This window comes from Mycteria americana, chromosome 17 (genome assembly GCF_035582795.1).
Source record: "Mycteria americana isolate JAX WOST 10 ecotype Jacksonville Zoo and Gardens chromosome 17, USCA_MyAme_1.0, whole genome shotgun sequence".
Classification (NCBI taxonomy): Eukaryota; Metazoa; Chordata; class Aves; order Ciconiiformes; family Ciconiidae; genus Mycteria; species Mycteria americana.
This window is the reverse complement of record NC_134381.1, coordinates 12,243,953-12,258,705: the sequence shown is the minus strand read 5'-3', so window position 1 is coordinate 12,258,705 and position 14,753 is coordinate 12,243,953. Positions and strand designations below refer to the sequence as shown.

At 42.9% G+C, this 14,753-nt stretch overlaps 3 protein-coding genes across 4 annotated transcripts in view; 1 reads left to right on the top strand and 2 right to left on the bottom strand.

The window, feature by feature from the left end:
• The window catches only part of RABGAP1 (RAB GTPase activating protein 1), a 69,475-nt gene that overhangs the window by 32,356 nt on the left and 22,366 nt on the right, over window positions 1–14,753 (bottom strand). The window contains exon 12 of the mRNA XM_075520128.1: window positions 11,764–11,914. Coding sequence (XP_075376243.1) covers window positions 11,764–11,914 — 151 coding nt within the window. The remainder of the gene's footprint in view (window positions 1–11,763; window positions 11,915–14,753) is intronic.
• Window positions 2,253–5,026, bottom strand: GPR21 (G protein-coupled receptor 21). 2 transcript variants are annotated; one of them, XM_075520145.1, is made up of 2 exons: window positions 4,931–5,026; window positions 2,253–4,488 (listed from the first exon to the last, which is right to left on the bottom strand). In XM_075520145.1, exon 2 carries the CDS (start codon window positions 4,115–4,117, stop codon window positions 3,071–3,073), a length of 1,047 nt encoding a protein of 348 aa, XP_075376260.1. In that variant the 5' UTR covers window positions 4,118–4,488; window positions 4,931–5,026; the 3' UTR covers window positions 2,253–3,070. The 2 variants fall into 2 exon arrangements, with proteins under 2 accessions (XP_075376260.1, XP_075376261.1); XM_075520146.1 differs by having other exon boundaries at window positions 2,253–4,431; window positions 4,931–4,997.
• Window positions 4,694–14,753, top strand: part of PDCL (phosducin like) — a 96,686-nt gene continuing 86,626 nt past the window's right edge. Inside the window, exon 1 of the mRNA XM_075520151.1 lies at window positions 4,694–4,699. The gene's annotated coding sequence lies outside the window, so the exon portion shown is untranslated. The remainder of the gene's footprint in view (window positions 4,700–14,753) is intronic.

Genomic DNA, 14,753 nt, shown 5'->3' with positions numbered 1-14,753 from the left:
TGATTTTCACCTCTCACGGAAATCATCTGAGCTGATGAAGACTTTGAGATAAGTAAGGCAACTGAACAAAAGCCTGGCTGTTAGGAATGTTATAACTGAACCTTAGCTGCAAAGCAACAACAGCTGCAAGCGTGCATCTGCATCTGTAACAACCACTACACGTTAAGTACAATTCTAGGCTTACAGCTGAAGTAGCAACTGCTTCATCTCGAGTTAAATCTCTACGCCATGATTTAGACCCCTTACCACTTTTTAAAATTTTCCATATTCTCAAAAACTAGCATACAATGCTCCTATTTAAACCCTCTATTCATGCCGTGAAAAAAAAAGCCACAATCTTCGCTCTCGAGCTTCCACTTAAACCTGAAACTGCCACTTTTAGGGTTTTAGGCCATAGCAATTCTTTCCTTCTATAAAATTTAATCAAATGCTATTTTAGTGATAGATTGCATCACTTCAAAGACTTGGAAATGTTAGATAAGGTGAAGAGTCAGAGAAAAGCTATTGGGAGTTTACCTGAGAGGCTGTTCCAAAAATACCACACACACATGCTTTGATATTAGTGACTAAAGCCCTTAAATTGTTCCCCAAAGCCCACCTTTGCCATAATACCTACAAAACACTTGAGAACAATTAGCCAGCTGATGTGCTGTGAGCTTATTATACCATTTATAAATGACTCACTACACCCTTAACACTCCGCTCCCCCCACGGCTGTCTGTGTCTCTAACCAAAATTCAGACTGCAAGAGCTCTGCAGAAGAAATCACCTCTATCATGTCTGCACAAGGATCACAGCGTAAGCCCTGGCTCTAGACACTGCCTTATTACAAAAGATAACAAGAAATGTCATTGTGGAGGCATCAGGGTTTAGACAACCTTTGTTCTTAAAATTTTAGATGAACTAAGGAGGAAGTTTATCTTGAGAGGTTTGGACTATTGATGAAATACCTTGAAAGGAGACCAAGATATGACTTAAACATGCTTTGCAACAGGGCTCTGAAACCAAAACTAGGCAGCACTAGCAGGGGGTTCTGCCTCATCCTCCCCAGGAACAGGTACACGCACATATCCGTAAGAGGAACTCATGTCTATCAGCAAGGAGTGCTGACAAGTGCAAGCCATGCCAGGAGTGCTTCATCCCGCTGCTCTCTCTTTTCTTCACTGTTTCCTCACTGGCAGCCTCACAAGACTGTACTGGAGTAAATGTGGATGGGCAGCAAGCAGGGTGGTCTGTAGCAATCGCTGCACGTGCAAACACAGGACAGAGACACAAGCTGTTATCCTCCAGGGAAAAGCACGGACGACGAGAGGCCAGGGCTCACAGCAGACCAGAGAGGAGGGTACGTGCATGCTTGCAGGAGGGACAGGGTAGAGTACTAAAAAGAGGATGATCTTGATCTATAACAACAGGAGACCTGAAACCATTTAACAAAAATACAGAGTCTTCCCTTTGGCCAAGAGAATTACCCCAATTCTAAAAAAAAGCAAATTACTTTTCCCTAATATTTTTTCATTCCCACTATGACTAACAAACAGTACACACCAACTGTAACACACAAGCTCACAGAATTCCCCAGGTTCACAGCAGTCCAATGCCCCGACTGGAAGCACAACGAAGGAAGCGAACTGTCATGGTATATAACCTGCTCTCAGACCAGAGGTGTGGCGGGGGATATCCCTGTACCAGGCATAGGGTGAGATAAGATGATGCAGACTGTAATCCATTATTACAGAAATACATGGTTCACTTTCATTTTCCAATATGGCATCAGTAAAAAGCCAAGGATATTCTTTAGGAAAACTAATCAATTTGAGGGCCACGGTGCCTTCTTAACAGCATTACAGGACACAAAAATATTTAAACTAAGCTAGCTTGAAAAAGCTGTGGTCAATGAGATTTTGTTTCTCAGATACTGACTTTGTTTGACCAGTTAGATACGCGTTTGCCAACAGGATTTAGCTCCTTCTATATTCGAACCATCTTTAATCCCAGGAAGGCTAAAGAAAAATGTCTCTGATTTAGCTCTGTGCACTTATGAATAACTCAAATACTACAGTTAAATTTACAACATAGTTCCCTTAGCTGTTTAGAAGACAATTGTTTTCTTTCCTTTCCCCTTAAGTTCTAGTATGTAAAATATCAGAAGAATTTAGATTAAAAAAAAAGGGGACATGTTATTTTTAAAGTTCTTCTTGAGAAAATTTCCACATACAAAACTGTGGCATTTCTCCACTGGTTTGAGCATAATTTTCACATGTTGGCATCATCCTCGAGTGGCTGCCACAATTCTGGTATCATAAAGCGACATGTATTTTCTCTTAGCTTATCAAAACACATTTTATTTAACTGCTAAATTTGGTCTGATCCAAGTTTTTTTTTCTTCTTACTTCACAACAAACAGGAAAATGCAGATGCCGTACTCCGATCACATACATGCATCCTACCAGAGAAACAGGGCACAGGAGCCAGATCAGTCCTCCTAAGCATACAACTGTTCAGATCACATTGCTGCACCCATGGCTCAATAAGACTTTAAGTTCACACTAAAATGTTCACATTGTTCACTACTGTTCTAGAAGTCCTACCTAGGTAGCACTGAAAACAAATTGTTTGGCCCCTTCTGTTATGATGCTGGAACACCGTGTCAATATACTTTGGCATATATTAAAAAATCCCTGTAATATACCATATACTGTGACATTTCCACTTCAGATCTATCATTTACATGTGAAGCACGAATCTCGAAAGAACCTCGTAAAGCTGTAAGAAAGACTACATTTTGCCGAAGCGCTCAGACACCCACTCCATTCAGTCACACCAGCTGGAGAGGTAAGTGTCAAGATACAGCTTTATTCTTAAAAGTGAATATGGAGGTGAAACTCCACAGCCTCCTCCACAGCAATAATTTCTTAAAGTGAAATCACAATGATATGTGCTCCTGATTCTTCTACGTCAGCAGCATTTCTCAGAAACCTTTTTGCAAATCTGGACATCTTAAAATCATATTTAACTTATTTTGCAATTTACGGTATTGTCCCTGCACTTCCCAGTCCAGCTGATAGGCGTCTTAGACATGACATCCATTGGAAGATCTTTTGCTCCTAGAGGTAGAGGAGTCCTTAGCTACCCTCTGTCTAGCGCAAGAGGCACAAATAGCCCCCGAGAGACGCTTAAGCCCCTTCTGAAAGACACTGTTGGAGAGACTGTAAATGACACAGTTGCAGAAACTGTTGCTAATGGCAAGCCAAGTGGTCAAGAAGGATGCAACGCGGTTACTATAGACATTGGAGCTCTCCAGCAGAAAATAGATTATGTAGGGCAACCAGAGGATGTAGAAGACACTGGTGATGCGGAAAAGAACCATGGCATAGCGCTTGTCCGGGCAAGGCTGTGCCTCCCCAGCCTCCCCATCCTGAGAGCTGAAGCGCACTCGCCTCTCGTTGATCTCCTTGGTGTGCTGCTGGCAGATGCGGAAGATGTTGAAGTAAGTGAAGCAGACGATGAAAGCAGCCGGGGCATAGAGCATCACCACGATGAAAAGGGTAAAATAGGGATCGGTGTTCCAGGAATTGGCACACCACTGAAACACATCCCCGTGATATCCAGGCTTTCCCCAGTGAAAGGAGGGTAAGAAGACCAGGCAGGAGTACAGCCAAATGATCAGTATGCAGATTCGAAGTCTCCATGGGGTAACCAGTGTGTTGTAGGTCAGCGGCTTTGTGATGGCAATGTATCTGTCAATACTAATGCATGCCAAAGAGGCCATGGAGACGCTCTTCAGCACCGATACCACATAACCAAAGATTTGGCAAACCAAGGACTCACTTAAAACAATAGGATAGTGCAGCAGAGACAAAGAAGGCACCAGACAGCTCACGCCCACCAGGAGGTCAGCATACGCCATAGTCTGTATGAAGTAGCTGGTGGTGTGGTGGTTCAGCAGAGGTGCACAGTGAAAGACAAATATCACAATAATGTTGCCTGAAATAATCAGCACCATGAGGAACACAATAATAACCACTTCCAGGAGGCAAAAATTGATGGTCTCCAAATAGCTAATGGCCAGGAGACAGAACGGCCGGCCACTCTGGTTGCCAACCAAAGAGGAGTTCATCTTGAGCACTGCAGTGATCTCTTTACTTCATGCTCCTGCCTGCTGCCTGCAGCCACTCCAGGCAGCTGCTGTCATTGCGGCTGGTGCTGTGTGTGTAGCAATGTCAAAACCGGAGCTCCGGTCCCCAGGGCTGCTCCAGATGCTGCTGCTGTGCATTGTCTGCAGCACAATTCCCCTTTAAATCCGGCTCCCCGCCGCTACTGGTGCACCGGGACCCAGCAGCAGTCATGTCAGCAACTTCACACACGCACACGGGAGAGGGCTGATATTAAAGCCCTCCTGGGTGGGCTGCCTCGCCGAGGAGGGATGAGGGGCTGGGGGCAGAGGGAGAAGGAACCTTCACTGAGTCAGGACGCGAGTCCTCCCAAAGGCTGACAGAAGAGAAGGGGAAAGTGTTTTACAGAACCGCCTCTCCCCCCGCGCTACCACCTCCATCACCCCCCCTCCTTCCCCACGCCCTGCTCAGCGCTTCCCCGCCGCCGCCTGCCCCCGCTCCCCGCCAGGCTCCCGCTGCGCCTCCTTCCCCCCGTCCCTTCCCCACGCCCTCGGCGCGGGGCGCCGGGCTCCGGCCGGCGGGCAGCGCGGGGAGGCTTTCCGGGCGAGGCGGCCTCCCCGAAATTCCTGCCGCCGGCCATGCAGGCGGAGGGATGCGCGGCGGGGAGGGGGTCCAGCCCTCCTCTCCTGGCTCCATTTTGCACGACGCTTTTGTTCGCCGCCTCTCCCGGACCGCGCCGCTCCGGCCCCCGCCGCCGCCCCCCAGCCGCCCCCCGCCCGGCCCGGCCCGCGGCCCTGCCCCGCCGCCCCGGCTCCTACCTGCCGCAGGGGAACAAAAGCCCGGGAGCATCCTCGGCCGAGCGCCGGCACGGGCGGCGTGTGCTCCGGCCGCGGCGATGCGGAGCCGGGGGGAGGGGACGGCGGGGAGGAAGGGGAGGGAGGCGGGCAGGAGCGCGGAGGAGGGCGCGGCGCCGGCGGGGACCCGGCGGGGAGCGGGGCCGCAGCCCCCCGGCCGCTCCCTCGGCCCGCCCCAGCGCCGGGCCCGGCCCCGGGCGGCCGGGGGTGGGGAGGGGGAGCCTGGGCAGCGCCGGCCGCCGCCGCCCGCCCCGCTCCGCCGGCCGCAGCCTCGGAAACGCGGGTTTCCGCTCGCAAGGCGCTCGGCACGCCGATGCCGGGGCGGGCGGCGGCGGTAGGTGCCTCACCCGGCGCGACCCCGCAGCCGCCGGGAAAACGAGCGGGTCTCCGCGCTCCACACTGGCCAGCGGCGGCAGCGGGCTCTTGCCGTGCACACCCTGGTCCTGCAGCCAGACACACACCCACGCCCCGGTCCTACGGACAGACAGACAGACACCGCCGCACACCCCTGCGCCTCCTCGCAGCACCCCTCTGCACGGCAGATGACAGCCGTCCAAGCAAGGGCGTGAATTCAAACGTTTAGCCGTCATTTAAAGCTTTTGGGGAGCCCTTTTGGGGAAATGCTTAGTCTGGAGTAACCGTGCCTTTCCCAGGTGTAGTTTGTGTTGCTTAGGAGACACCTGAAACCAAGGGCAGAGCCGAGAACTGTGTCCCACCAGTAATCCAGATGTTGCTCCAGGCAGGGAAGCACCTCCTGCATACGTATATGCAAAACCCAAAGGCATCACTGTCCGTGACAGTCCCCAGACAGCCTACGCCAAACTAGACAGACGAGAAAACCCAATGACATTCCAGAGAGCAAACACGCAAGAGATTCACAACATAGCACTTAAACTTGTATTCACACCATAAGCTAATACCATCACGCATATTTAACCAGCAAAATCTCTTCAATGCATACAAGGCAAAGATGTCACCATAGGATACTCGTATCTTGTTGTCTGTCAAGAGCGTTTTACTCACTCGACATGCTGGAACACACATTCCCATGGTATGTGGAAGCTCATTCTCTGACCCGGATACCAGACTGCTCCACCGCCACAGCTTAGGACAGGCCCACTGCTATGGGAAGTGGTCTTTGAACTGATCAAACCAGTAAGAGACCAAGGTGAGGCTCTTCAGCGATTAAAGTCCTCTTGTCAAAAATGAAAGCGTGCAGCTGGCATCCTTACGAGCCTAAATCCACACACTGAATTCAACTGATACCAACAAACCCAAGGTTTCGATTAACCTAAGCTAAACGTTCGTTATTCTGTGGGATACCTAACAGAAAATGAATTGCAGCCAAAGGGATAGATCTGAAAGCAATCACACTGCAATCACGCTAGCTCGGGATTTTAGCTAACCTGTAAGTAGAAGAAAAACATCTTATGATACTCTTGTATTGGTCAAAAATCTGTGCCGGACAACAGCATGACTTGGCAGATTCTTAGTTAGTCTTGTGCAAAAGCCTGAAAACAAAAACTTGGTTTTCCCACCCTATCTTTACCCCAAAAAAGATCCTTTTACTATTGTCCTTAATTTTTGTTATAATTTATGGCATTTCTACTCATGGCAATTGAAGTACTAGAACTGTAGCTAGGAAACATAAACTTTGAATTAAATTTAGGCAAGGGTATTGTGGTTATACAAAAAACAAGCTATGATTGAATTACTGCTGGAGAAATTATTTCCTAGCTTTCCAAAGCAGAGAATGATTTACATACCAATTGATTCACATAGTATTTCTGGATCCTTAGACATGAATAGACACATTATAAACATCTTTAAGAAAACACCATACATTGAACCTTAAATATATCTCAGATATATAAAAACAAGGTAGTATCGGAAATTGTGAGACTGACCAAAACAACATCTGGTTGCTGAAATTTCAAAACAAAAGATGCACCACCAAATCAAAAACTCCTCAGTGTTTAGATTTTTATTAAAAGTATAAGCTTAACTCCTATGCAGCTGACAGGTATTTCTGTAGAAGACACAGATCTGTTTTTTCCTTTAACTGACATTCTATTGTTTCTCCAAAGCTGAGAGTAGTAATTCTATTCAAAGTTCATGCCGACTTACTCCTGCTTGCTTAAAACACCCAAACCCAAACCAGCAATATCTCAAGTTAATTCTCTCAAGCACCCCTGCACCAGAAGCCAGACCGAAGTGGCCAACAAAGGGAGTAAATTGCAACTGGAAGGTAACTGGGCTGGAGATCCACCTGCCTGCTACCCCAGCTCTCTGGTCAAGTGCACAACCAGCCGACCGAGAAGAACCACTTCTAAATGACATTAAAATGTGTGGTTCAGGTGGCTGAGGTTGGTGAGAGACTGAAAATATTTCTGTGTTGTAGAGACTTCTCCCACTCTACACAGCGACACAATACAACCTCATCTAAGATTATTAAAAGGTATTCAAGAAATCATTCAAAGTTACAACGAGAACTCTTGGGAAAACTACTGCTTGTAAAAGATAATTAAACTTCTACCACCACGTGATCAAAACTAATCAACCAAGGGATCTAGAGGTTCAGGCACACTGACACCAAGACTATGTCATACTACTTATACCTTCTGTGATTCACAGATATATGTTAGGTTTAATCTCAGTTGATCATGCACAATCGTGGCCCTTTGTAGTCCTGAAAATCAAATGTATTCTTCTTAATTTATATGAACATATGGAAATGTGATTGTCATACAAAGTGGAAAATAAATGTTAGCCACCCACAGCTAAAGTACTGCCACATTTTATGCCGCTGATGAAGCAACACATTCAGTCAAATAATGGTAGTGACATTTTAATCTATTTCTTCATTAAAAACTAGTATCATTTGCACCAAGACAGAGGATTATATTTGGTAGAACTTTTGTGTACTGTAATCCTCTGCTCATGGAGCCAAAAAAGTGGGAAGATGAGAAAGTGCGTAGCAAGAGTCCTGCTATAAGAAAAACTGGGACAAATTCACCTCTTACCAGGCCTAGAATTTCTACCAGAAATGCTGACCCCGGGTAACATTCCAGGATACTCCTCCTGCCACTGAATTTTTTTTTTTTTTTTTTTGTGCCACAAGATGTCCCCCTCACGTCGTAATTTTCTTAATATAGTGTATTTATCTGGTACAACAGTTCATGGATTTTTCCTTTCGACATTATTTCCTCCCACACAGACCTATATCCAAAAGCTTTTATTTTCTCCTCAATATTGTAAATGTCAGACTCTTAAAATTTTGGTATTATGAAGTACTTCTCCACTGAGAGATCACCACTGATCTGAGAGATTCAGTAGTCGTATTAATCCTTTTTAAAAAACCTTGTCTGAAAAGTGGCTATTGTCTATTTTGCTTTGTATCATGATTTTTTTTTTTTTTTTAACCTGTGTGGCTAGCTTTACAAGTTTTCTACTCAACAATACTTTCCATCCACCTCTGACTGTCAAAAACATGAAGTATTTTTCCTGCAGGTGTCCATTAATGTCAGGAGCGAGTCCCCATGTCTCTTCTCCTACCTTTCAGTGGCTGGAAGCCTGAAGATTAACAGCCGTAACCAGGATTGCCAAAGTCCTACCAGGAACAGATGCCTCTCAAAGGGATTGTCTACATCGTTTTACCTAGAGTTTGCTTTCTGTCCCCAGTAGGGACACGACCTTAATTCATTGGGCTGGCTTTCATCCACACTCCCCACCATGAGCACAGCAATCTGGAGTTGCTAAAAGCTTTATTACTGCACACAGACGGTGTGCAAATTCTCACAAGTAATTTGTGGAAGCACCACAATGGTGAAACTTAGACACTATCGCAATAACAAAAGCACAGAGTAGAAAACCCCAGCTAATGTTTATCAAAGAAATAAGGAGCAAATAATTAATAAATACTGTCACGATGACTAGAACGCAACCAGCACACCTTGCGACACGGTTTCAATGCCTTTTTTAATGCACAAGTCAGATTCAAGAAGAAACCTAGACACAGCCTTCACTCATAGAACACAACAGAAGACATTTCCTTTTCAATCATTCAGTAGCCATACGTCAACAATAAGCAACAAAACTATCCTTGCAGCAGTTAATTTGCAAAAGAAAGCAAAAACCACAGATTTGCCAAGCACCAGGGGCCAGGACTGCACAGGAAAGCAAACACCAGAAGAAATACTGGGGCACCTGCATCCAACACCCTGCACAGAAGGGGAAAAAAAAAAAAAAAAAAAAAAAAAATCCCTGAAAGAGGCCAGAAGCTTTTGAAGCAGCTGTCAACACAGATCCTTATTAATTTGGGACTGTGCTGCCGCATGGGGTCACGAAAAGCCTGACAGAAATCAAATGCAGCTACAGGAATAGAGGTCAACATTAAGAGAGAAGGGGCACTGGATTATGAGTACTCAAACAGGCTTACTGCATCTCCTACTTGCACTGAAGAGCAAAGGTTTTACATCAACTCCTTGTGCTCCTGCACTATGCCACAGCAGTTATTCTCAGATATACCATTTTCAATGCATGGTAATGCAAATAATTGCACACTTGCCAGAGAATAATTTGTATTAGTGACATGCAAAACATGGCGACGCATTACAAGGATGGTAAAGCAATGTATTATAAGGAACCCTTGCCTTCAAATAATTAACAATTTTTTTTTCCCCCAGACATGTTTACTCCTGTGCACTGCTGCATATTGACTGTAACTGAGCTGCTATTTTCAGAGCAGTAAGAATTAGTCACATTAGAACTACAAAATTGTCAAATACTCCGTGAAAGGCATGAAAATAAAAAGCGAAAGCCAAAGTGCAATCCAGCATTATTATACTGTTAGCATATACTATATATGACAGGTCTGCAAACATTATCTTCCTGGGTCTTGAGTTCATGCTCTCATCAGCCTCCCAAACCACCTTTGCATTCTTCGCCTATTCACATCTTTAGTACTTCCACACAGCCACTGATAACCTTTTTTGAAATCTTATGCTTCTTCCACTGCCTGCAGATTGAAGAAATCACAGTTCCACTGTGACCCAACCAGATACTTCTGCTCTCAAAGCACCGATCTTTGTCCATTCTACAGAAACAGTCACAGCCCATTTTCATGCAATCTACATTTAAGTCACAATAAGGCAAACAGCCTCAACAATGTTCTAATACGGCACTTCCAGAATAAAGGAGACTTCATTTTCATTTCCTCGAGCTGATTATTGTAGCATGCTGGTAGTATACTACAGACCCCATATGACTACAGTGGAGCCTGAAAATGGTCATTCAGTACTCATTTTCTTTCATTGTTTAATTCCTTAGTTTCCATGCTGAATGGCCAGTACAGGTATAGTCAGTCCTTCTGCTGCAGAACACAGTGCTGGATCAGCCTACTCTCCCTTTTACTTGGACTCTAGAGATGCTCCCAGCACGCTAGACCCAGGTTATTTCCTCTGTCTCTGCCAAATGTAAATGAGCGGAAAGGTTTCACAGATTTAAAAGTGAAATGTTACAAGATTCCTTTCTAGCTCAAAAAAATAGTAGCAGTACGTGTCACCAACTGTGCCACAAAGAGATCATCTTTCCCATTCTGATACCAAAACATTGAAACAGAGAAACAAGTGATGCTGTCAACTACTCACTAGGCAATTAAAATAACACAACAGGAGTAACTGTGATACGCTCCTTGCCAGAGCACTCAACCTCCACATTATTTGTAGGATTTATTCACCATAAAATCCAAGTTATAGCTCTACAATGCATGTACCAATATTAAGGAATTCAGATCAAGTTTCTTCTATATTCAATAAGTGTGTGAAAGTACTTATGGCAGAACATTTTTAGCTAATCCAACATGATTCATTCAAATCACGTAGGATCCTTCCTGCATGATTCCAGCACAAACCAAGTTTAATTTCAGAAGCCCTCTTGCCCTCAGAATAAGTTCTTTAATTTCTCCTTGCGAATCTGTACCATCAGAACATAGATATACAAAGGCTGATTCAGTTGTTTTGCTTTTTTAACTGGTGAATAATTAATTTGTTATATTTGTACTGAAGTTGCATCATTAATAATTTCTAATATAGTCCCTCTAGACTTGCATGTTTGATGAAAGCAGTAAAATACAATGTATCTATACAGATAATGGTCATATTCAAATGAACACATCCGTTCTCTGGATAAGGAGGAGACATTTCATTTTGTGACCCATTTGTTACTCCAGAACTCTGAGAAACACCGAATGATGTCTGTATATATGATTCTTATTTTCTTTTCCTATGTTACTGAGGTCAGCATTCAAGATGAGAAGTTAAAAAACTGCCGTCTTGTGCAAAAATGTCCAAAGTATTCTAGTTTTTCTATCAAAAAAAGGCTGTGATTTCAACTAGCGTTGGATTTTTAGCATAAATGTTAAGACAATACAGCAGAATTCAGCTTTCATTCAGGACAGCCAAACAAGCAAAGGAAATGAGCTGCCTGAATCTCTGTCAATTATGAAAGCAATTAATAGAATACTAATTTTTGACAAACTAACTCAGAACTCATCTGAGTGAAACAGAAGGAGGACTATTAAAAAGTAAGCACTCTAAGTACAGATCATGCCACAACTAGCACTGCATGTTAGGTTTTTTTGTTGGAGAGAGGATTGAATTATACTCGCTAGTTCATACACTATATTCAGATACACTCAGGATCCTTTAAGCAAGAGGGTACACACTCAGAAGTCTCTGTATTTCCATTCCTTAATGTACAGGGAGGAAAAAAGATTAAAAAAAAAAAAAGCACTCTACCTTTGTGATGAGAATTCGGTACTTCTCCACCAGGTGATCGTTATTATGACACCCTGCCAGCAGCTGCCACACTTCTCCTCTTAGGGCCTCGGGGACACCACTTCTCACCAACGCTGACAACGTCTTTGGCCTCACGCTCAAATTGAGGTGCCTGGGTGTAGGTGAAGGCATCGTTACTATTATCCAAGTACAAACAAACGAGTACATGAGCAACAACTGATGTGTAACATCAAACATGTCAAATGACAGGAATTTCAAGACAGTCCATATGTTGCCAGAGTAAGTGAAATTCAAGTTATGAAATAAAACAGATTTGGAGAAGCACTTTCCAAACTATTTCCTTGATTCCCATTAAATTTAAATATAATACAAACATATGCTATAAAACACTCAACGAACCAAGACACTCCAGCAAAACTAGACCTGGAGGAGAGATACCACACTGTGTAAGATTCCAAGCTCAAACTATACCAAAATGAGAATTAATGTGCAGAAGCATATACCACTCTCTAGATTTCCTACACCTGCGCAGGCAGGTAACCTCCCAGGTGAGGGAGGGAGAGAAGGCAGGCAAACAGAGATATAAAAAAATCTCACATGGTTATCCAACTACATCCATGCATTTAAGCAGCTTCCACTGTACAAGCTAGTCCCATCTAAACATTTTTTTCAAGTGAGACTGGTGACAGCTCATGAATTACAGCACTGTAAGTTGTAAAAACTAAACCTACATATAACTTATGCAGTTACAGAAAGTTAAGCTGAACAGCCCGTTTGTGGCTTGTACATAAAATCCCCAAAAGACACAGAGGCCTTAAATCAAAGAAATTACAATTTTTCTGCAGTTACTAAAAGACAAACTTCTAGGTAAAATGATTAAGAGGACTGATAGACAAAGCCAGGCAAAAAACTGAACTTATGTCATATCGATCACATTATCTTCTTAACAATAAACCGGTATTTCATAATGTTTGTTAACAGTCCAACAGATATGTGGATGATAATTTTACACAGCCTGGGACTCCTTGTTGCTTTTCTCCAGTCTACAGTGTTCCAACACAGTAATCTGGAGACTAGCAATGCAGACATTTAAATCAGTATATACTGCACAGAACCCAGTACCATAATGTCCTCCTTTACTTTGCTTTCTCTAAACAAAATCAACTATAATTAAAATAATATTTTTATAATAGTTACATTTATATCTATATACATTCATGTCTATAGACTTATATATATTTATAGAGCATTTATTATACCTTTATAGTATATAAATATATAAAACTATTTATATAAAATACTTGTTATATACAAAATAATCACATTCTTTGTAAAGGCCTACAAAACTGCTTTGCCTTAATCTCGGATCAGAATAAGTACAACAGTAATTCCAATGAACATAGCCATGAACTGTAAAGCTGCAGACTAAAAGACACTAGTAGACTAGACACTACTAGATTCTTCCAAACTATTTTGAAACGAGAAAATCGTGTGACTCAGCAGTTATGAAATATGAGCCAAGTATTATTTAGAAATCACAAAATACCAATGCATATTTAATTGCTATACAAATCTAATTACAGGATTCTAAAAAACTAGCATGAAACTACCTGAACTCTGATTTTTATGATTTTCAATCCTCTTACATTAAAAGCTCAAGGATCATTACTTCCAAATACTCGGTTTTAGTTAAGAAGGAAAGCCCTTTAACACATATTAAAGTTGTTGCCAGCATTAGCACAGAAGCACTTCATATCCTCTTAGAGCTGCCAAAACATTTTCAATGGGAGTCAGGTGGCTTAATTATCTTTGAGCCCTTGGAAGAATTACAAAAAAAATTCAAGTTGAAAGAAACTTTCTCACAGCAGCAGATGCATAGAGCTCATCTGTTAAAGATGTTTCTATAAGCCTAGGAGCGGGAGGGAAAAGGGATTATGTATCATTTTACCACAGCCTTCCCCTTCTTACAAATGTGTCCATTTCTGATGTCCACCTTCCTACCAAATTAGCACAATATATTAGTGCAAAACCAAACTGGAAGTAAAAGTACTTATTCAAATAAGTTACAGAAAATAAAAAATAATGCTAAATTGTTATAACCTTAATTTAAAGACAATCCTGGCTAAGAGGCCACATCATCTAAAGTGCCTGACTTATTCTAATCTCTGCTGTCCTGCTCCTTAGATCTAGTATTCTATTCAGATCTTCGATTTGCTGTACACCCCTTGCCCAGCTCCTCAGTAACATGAGGAAGCAGAAGGCAACAACTAAAGCCAGAGTCAAAACATAGCATATTTGAGCTCAATCTGATGCTGTGCCTGTCATCCCCCTTTGTGGGGGGAAAAAAAAAAAACAAAAACCAAAAAACCAAACTGAATTTTGCAATAATCAGCATCGCTTTCTTAGAACTGCTCAGGCTACTTCAAGATGAATAAAAGATCCTTCGTGAAAGGAGGACAGGTGTTGCATTAACAACTTGACTGGCAAGAAACACTCTTCTTGTAAATTGGCATTTTCTAGGAAAAAAACAGAAGAGCTCATGTGCTTCCTTCTTGGCAAGCTCTGGAGCCATCTTCCTTTAGATAAGGGAGGAAAAGCATCTTCACTATCCAAGTACAAATCTCCCATATTCTTAAGCTACAGTTACTAAGATATGACAGCTGCAGGAGAAATTGGCTGTGAACTACACCAGAATTACAAAGAGGAATGGAAGTAATCTATACAAAATAAAGACAAAGGAAGAGCTGCATTTTCTTTATACTACTTAGTTTAGGGTTTTCTTTAACAAAATCCCAGTGAAACTCACAGATAAGTAATATATTTATTTGAAGAGAGAACCACCTAAAGACACAGCATAAGTTAATTTCTATACAGTATTTAAACATGCACTCAAAAATGACAGTACTTAAAACACCCTCTGAAGAAATCAAAAAACACAAAGCCAGTGAATAAGGGGTGTCATGGGGATGAGAGAGGACTAAATCCATGCT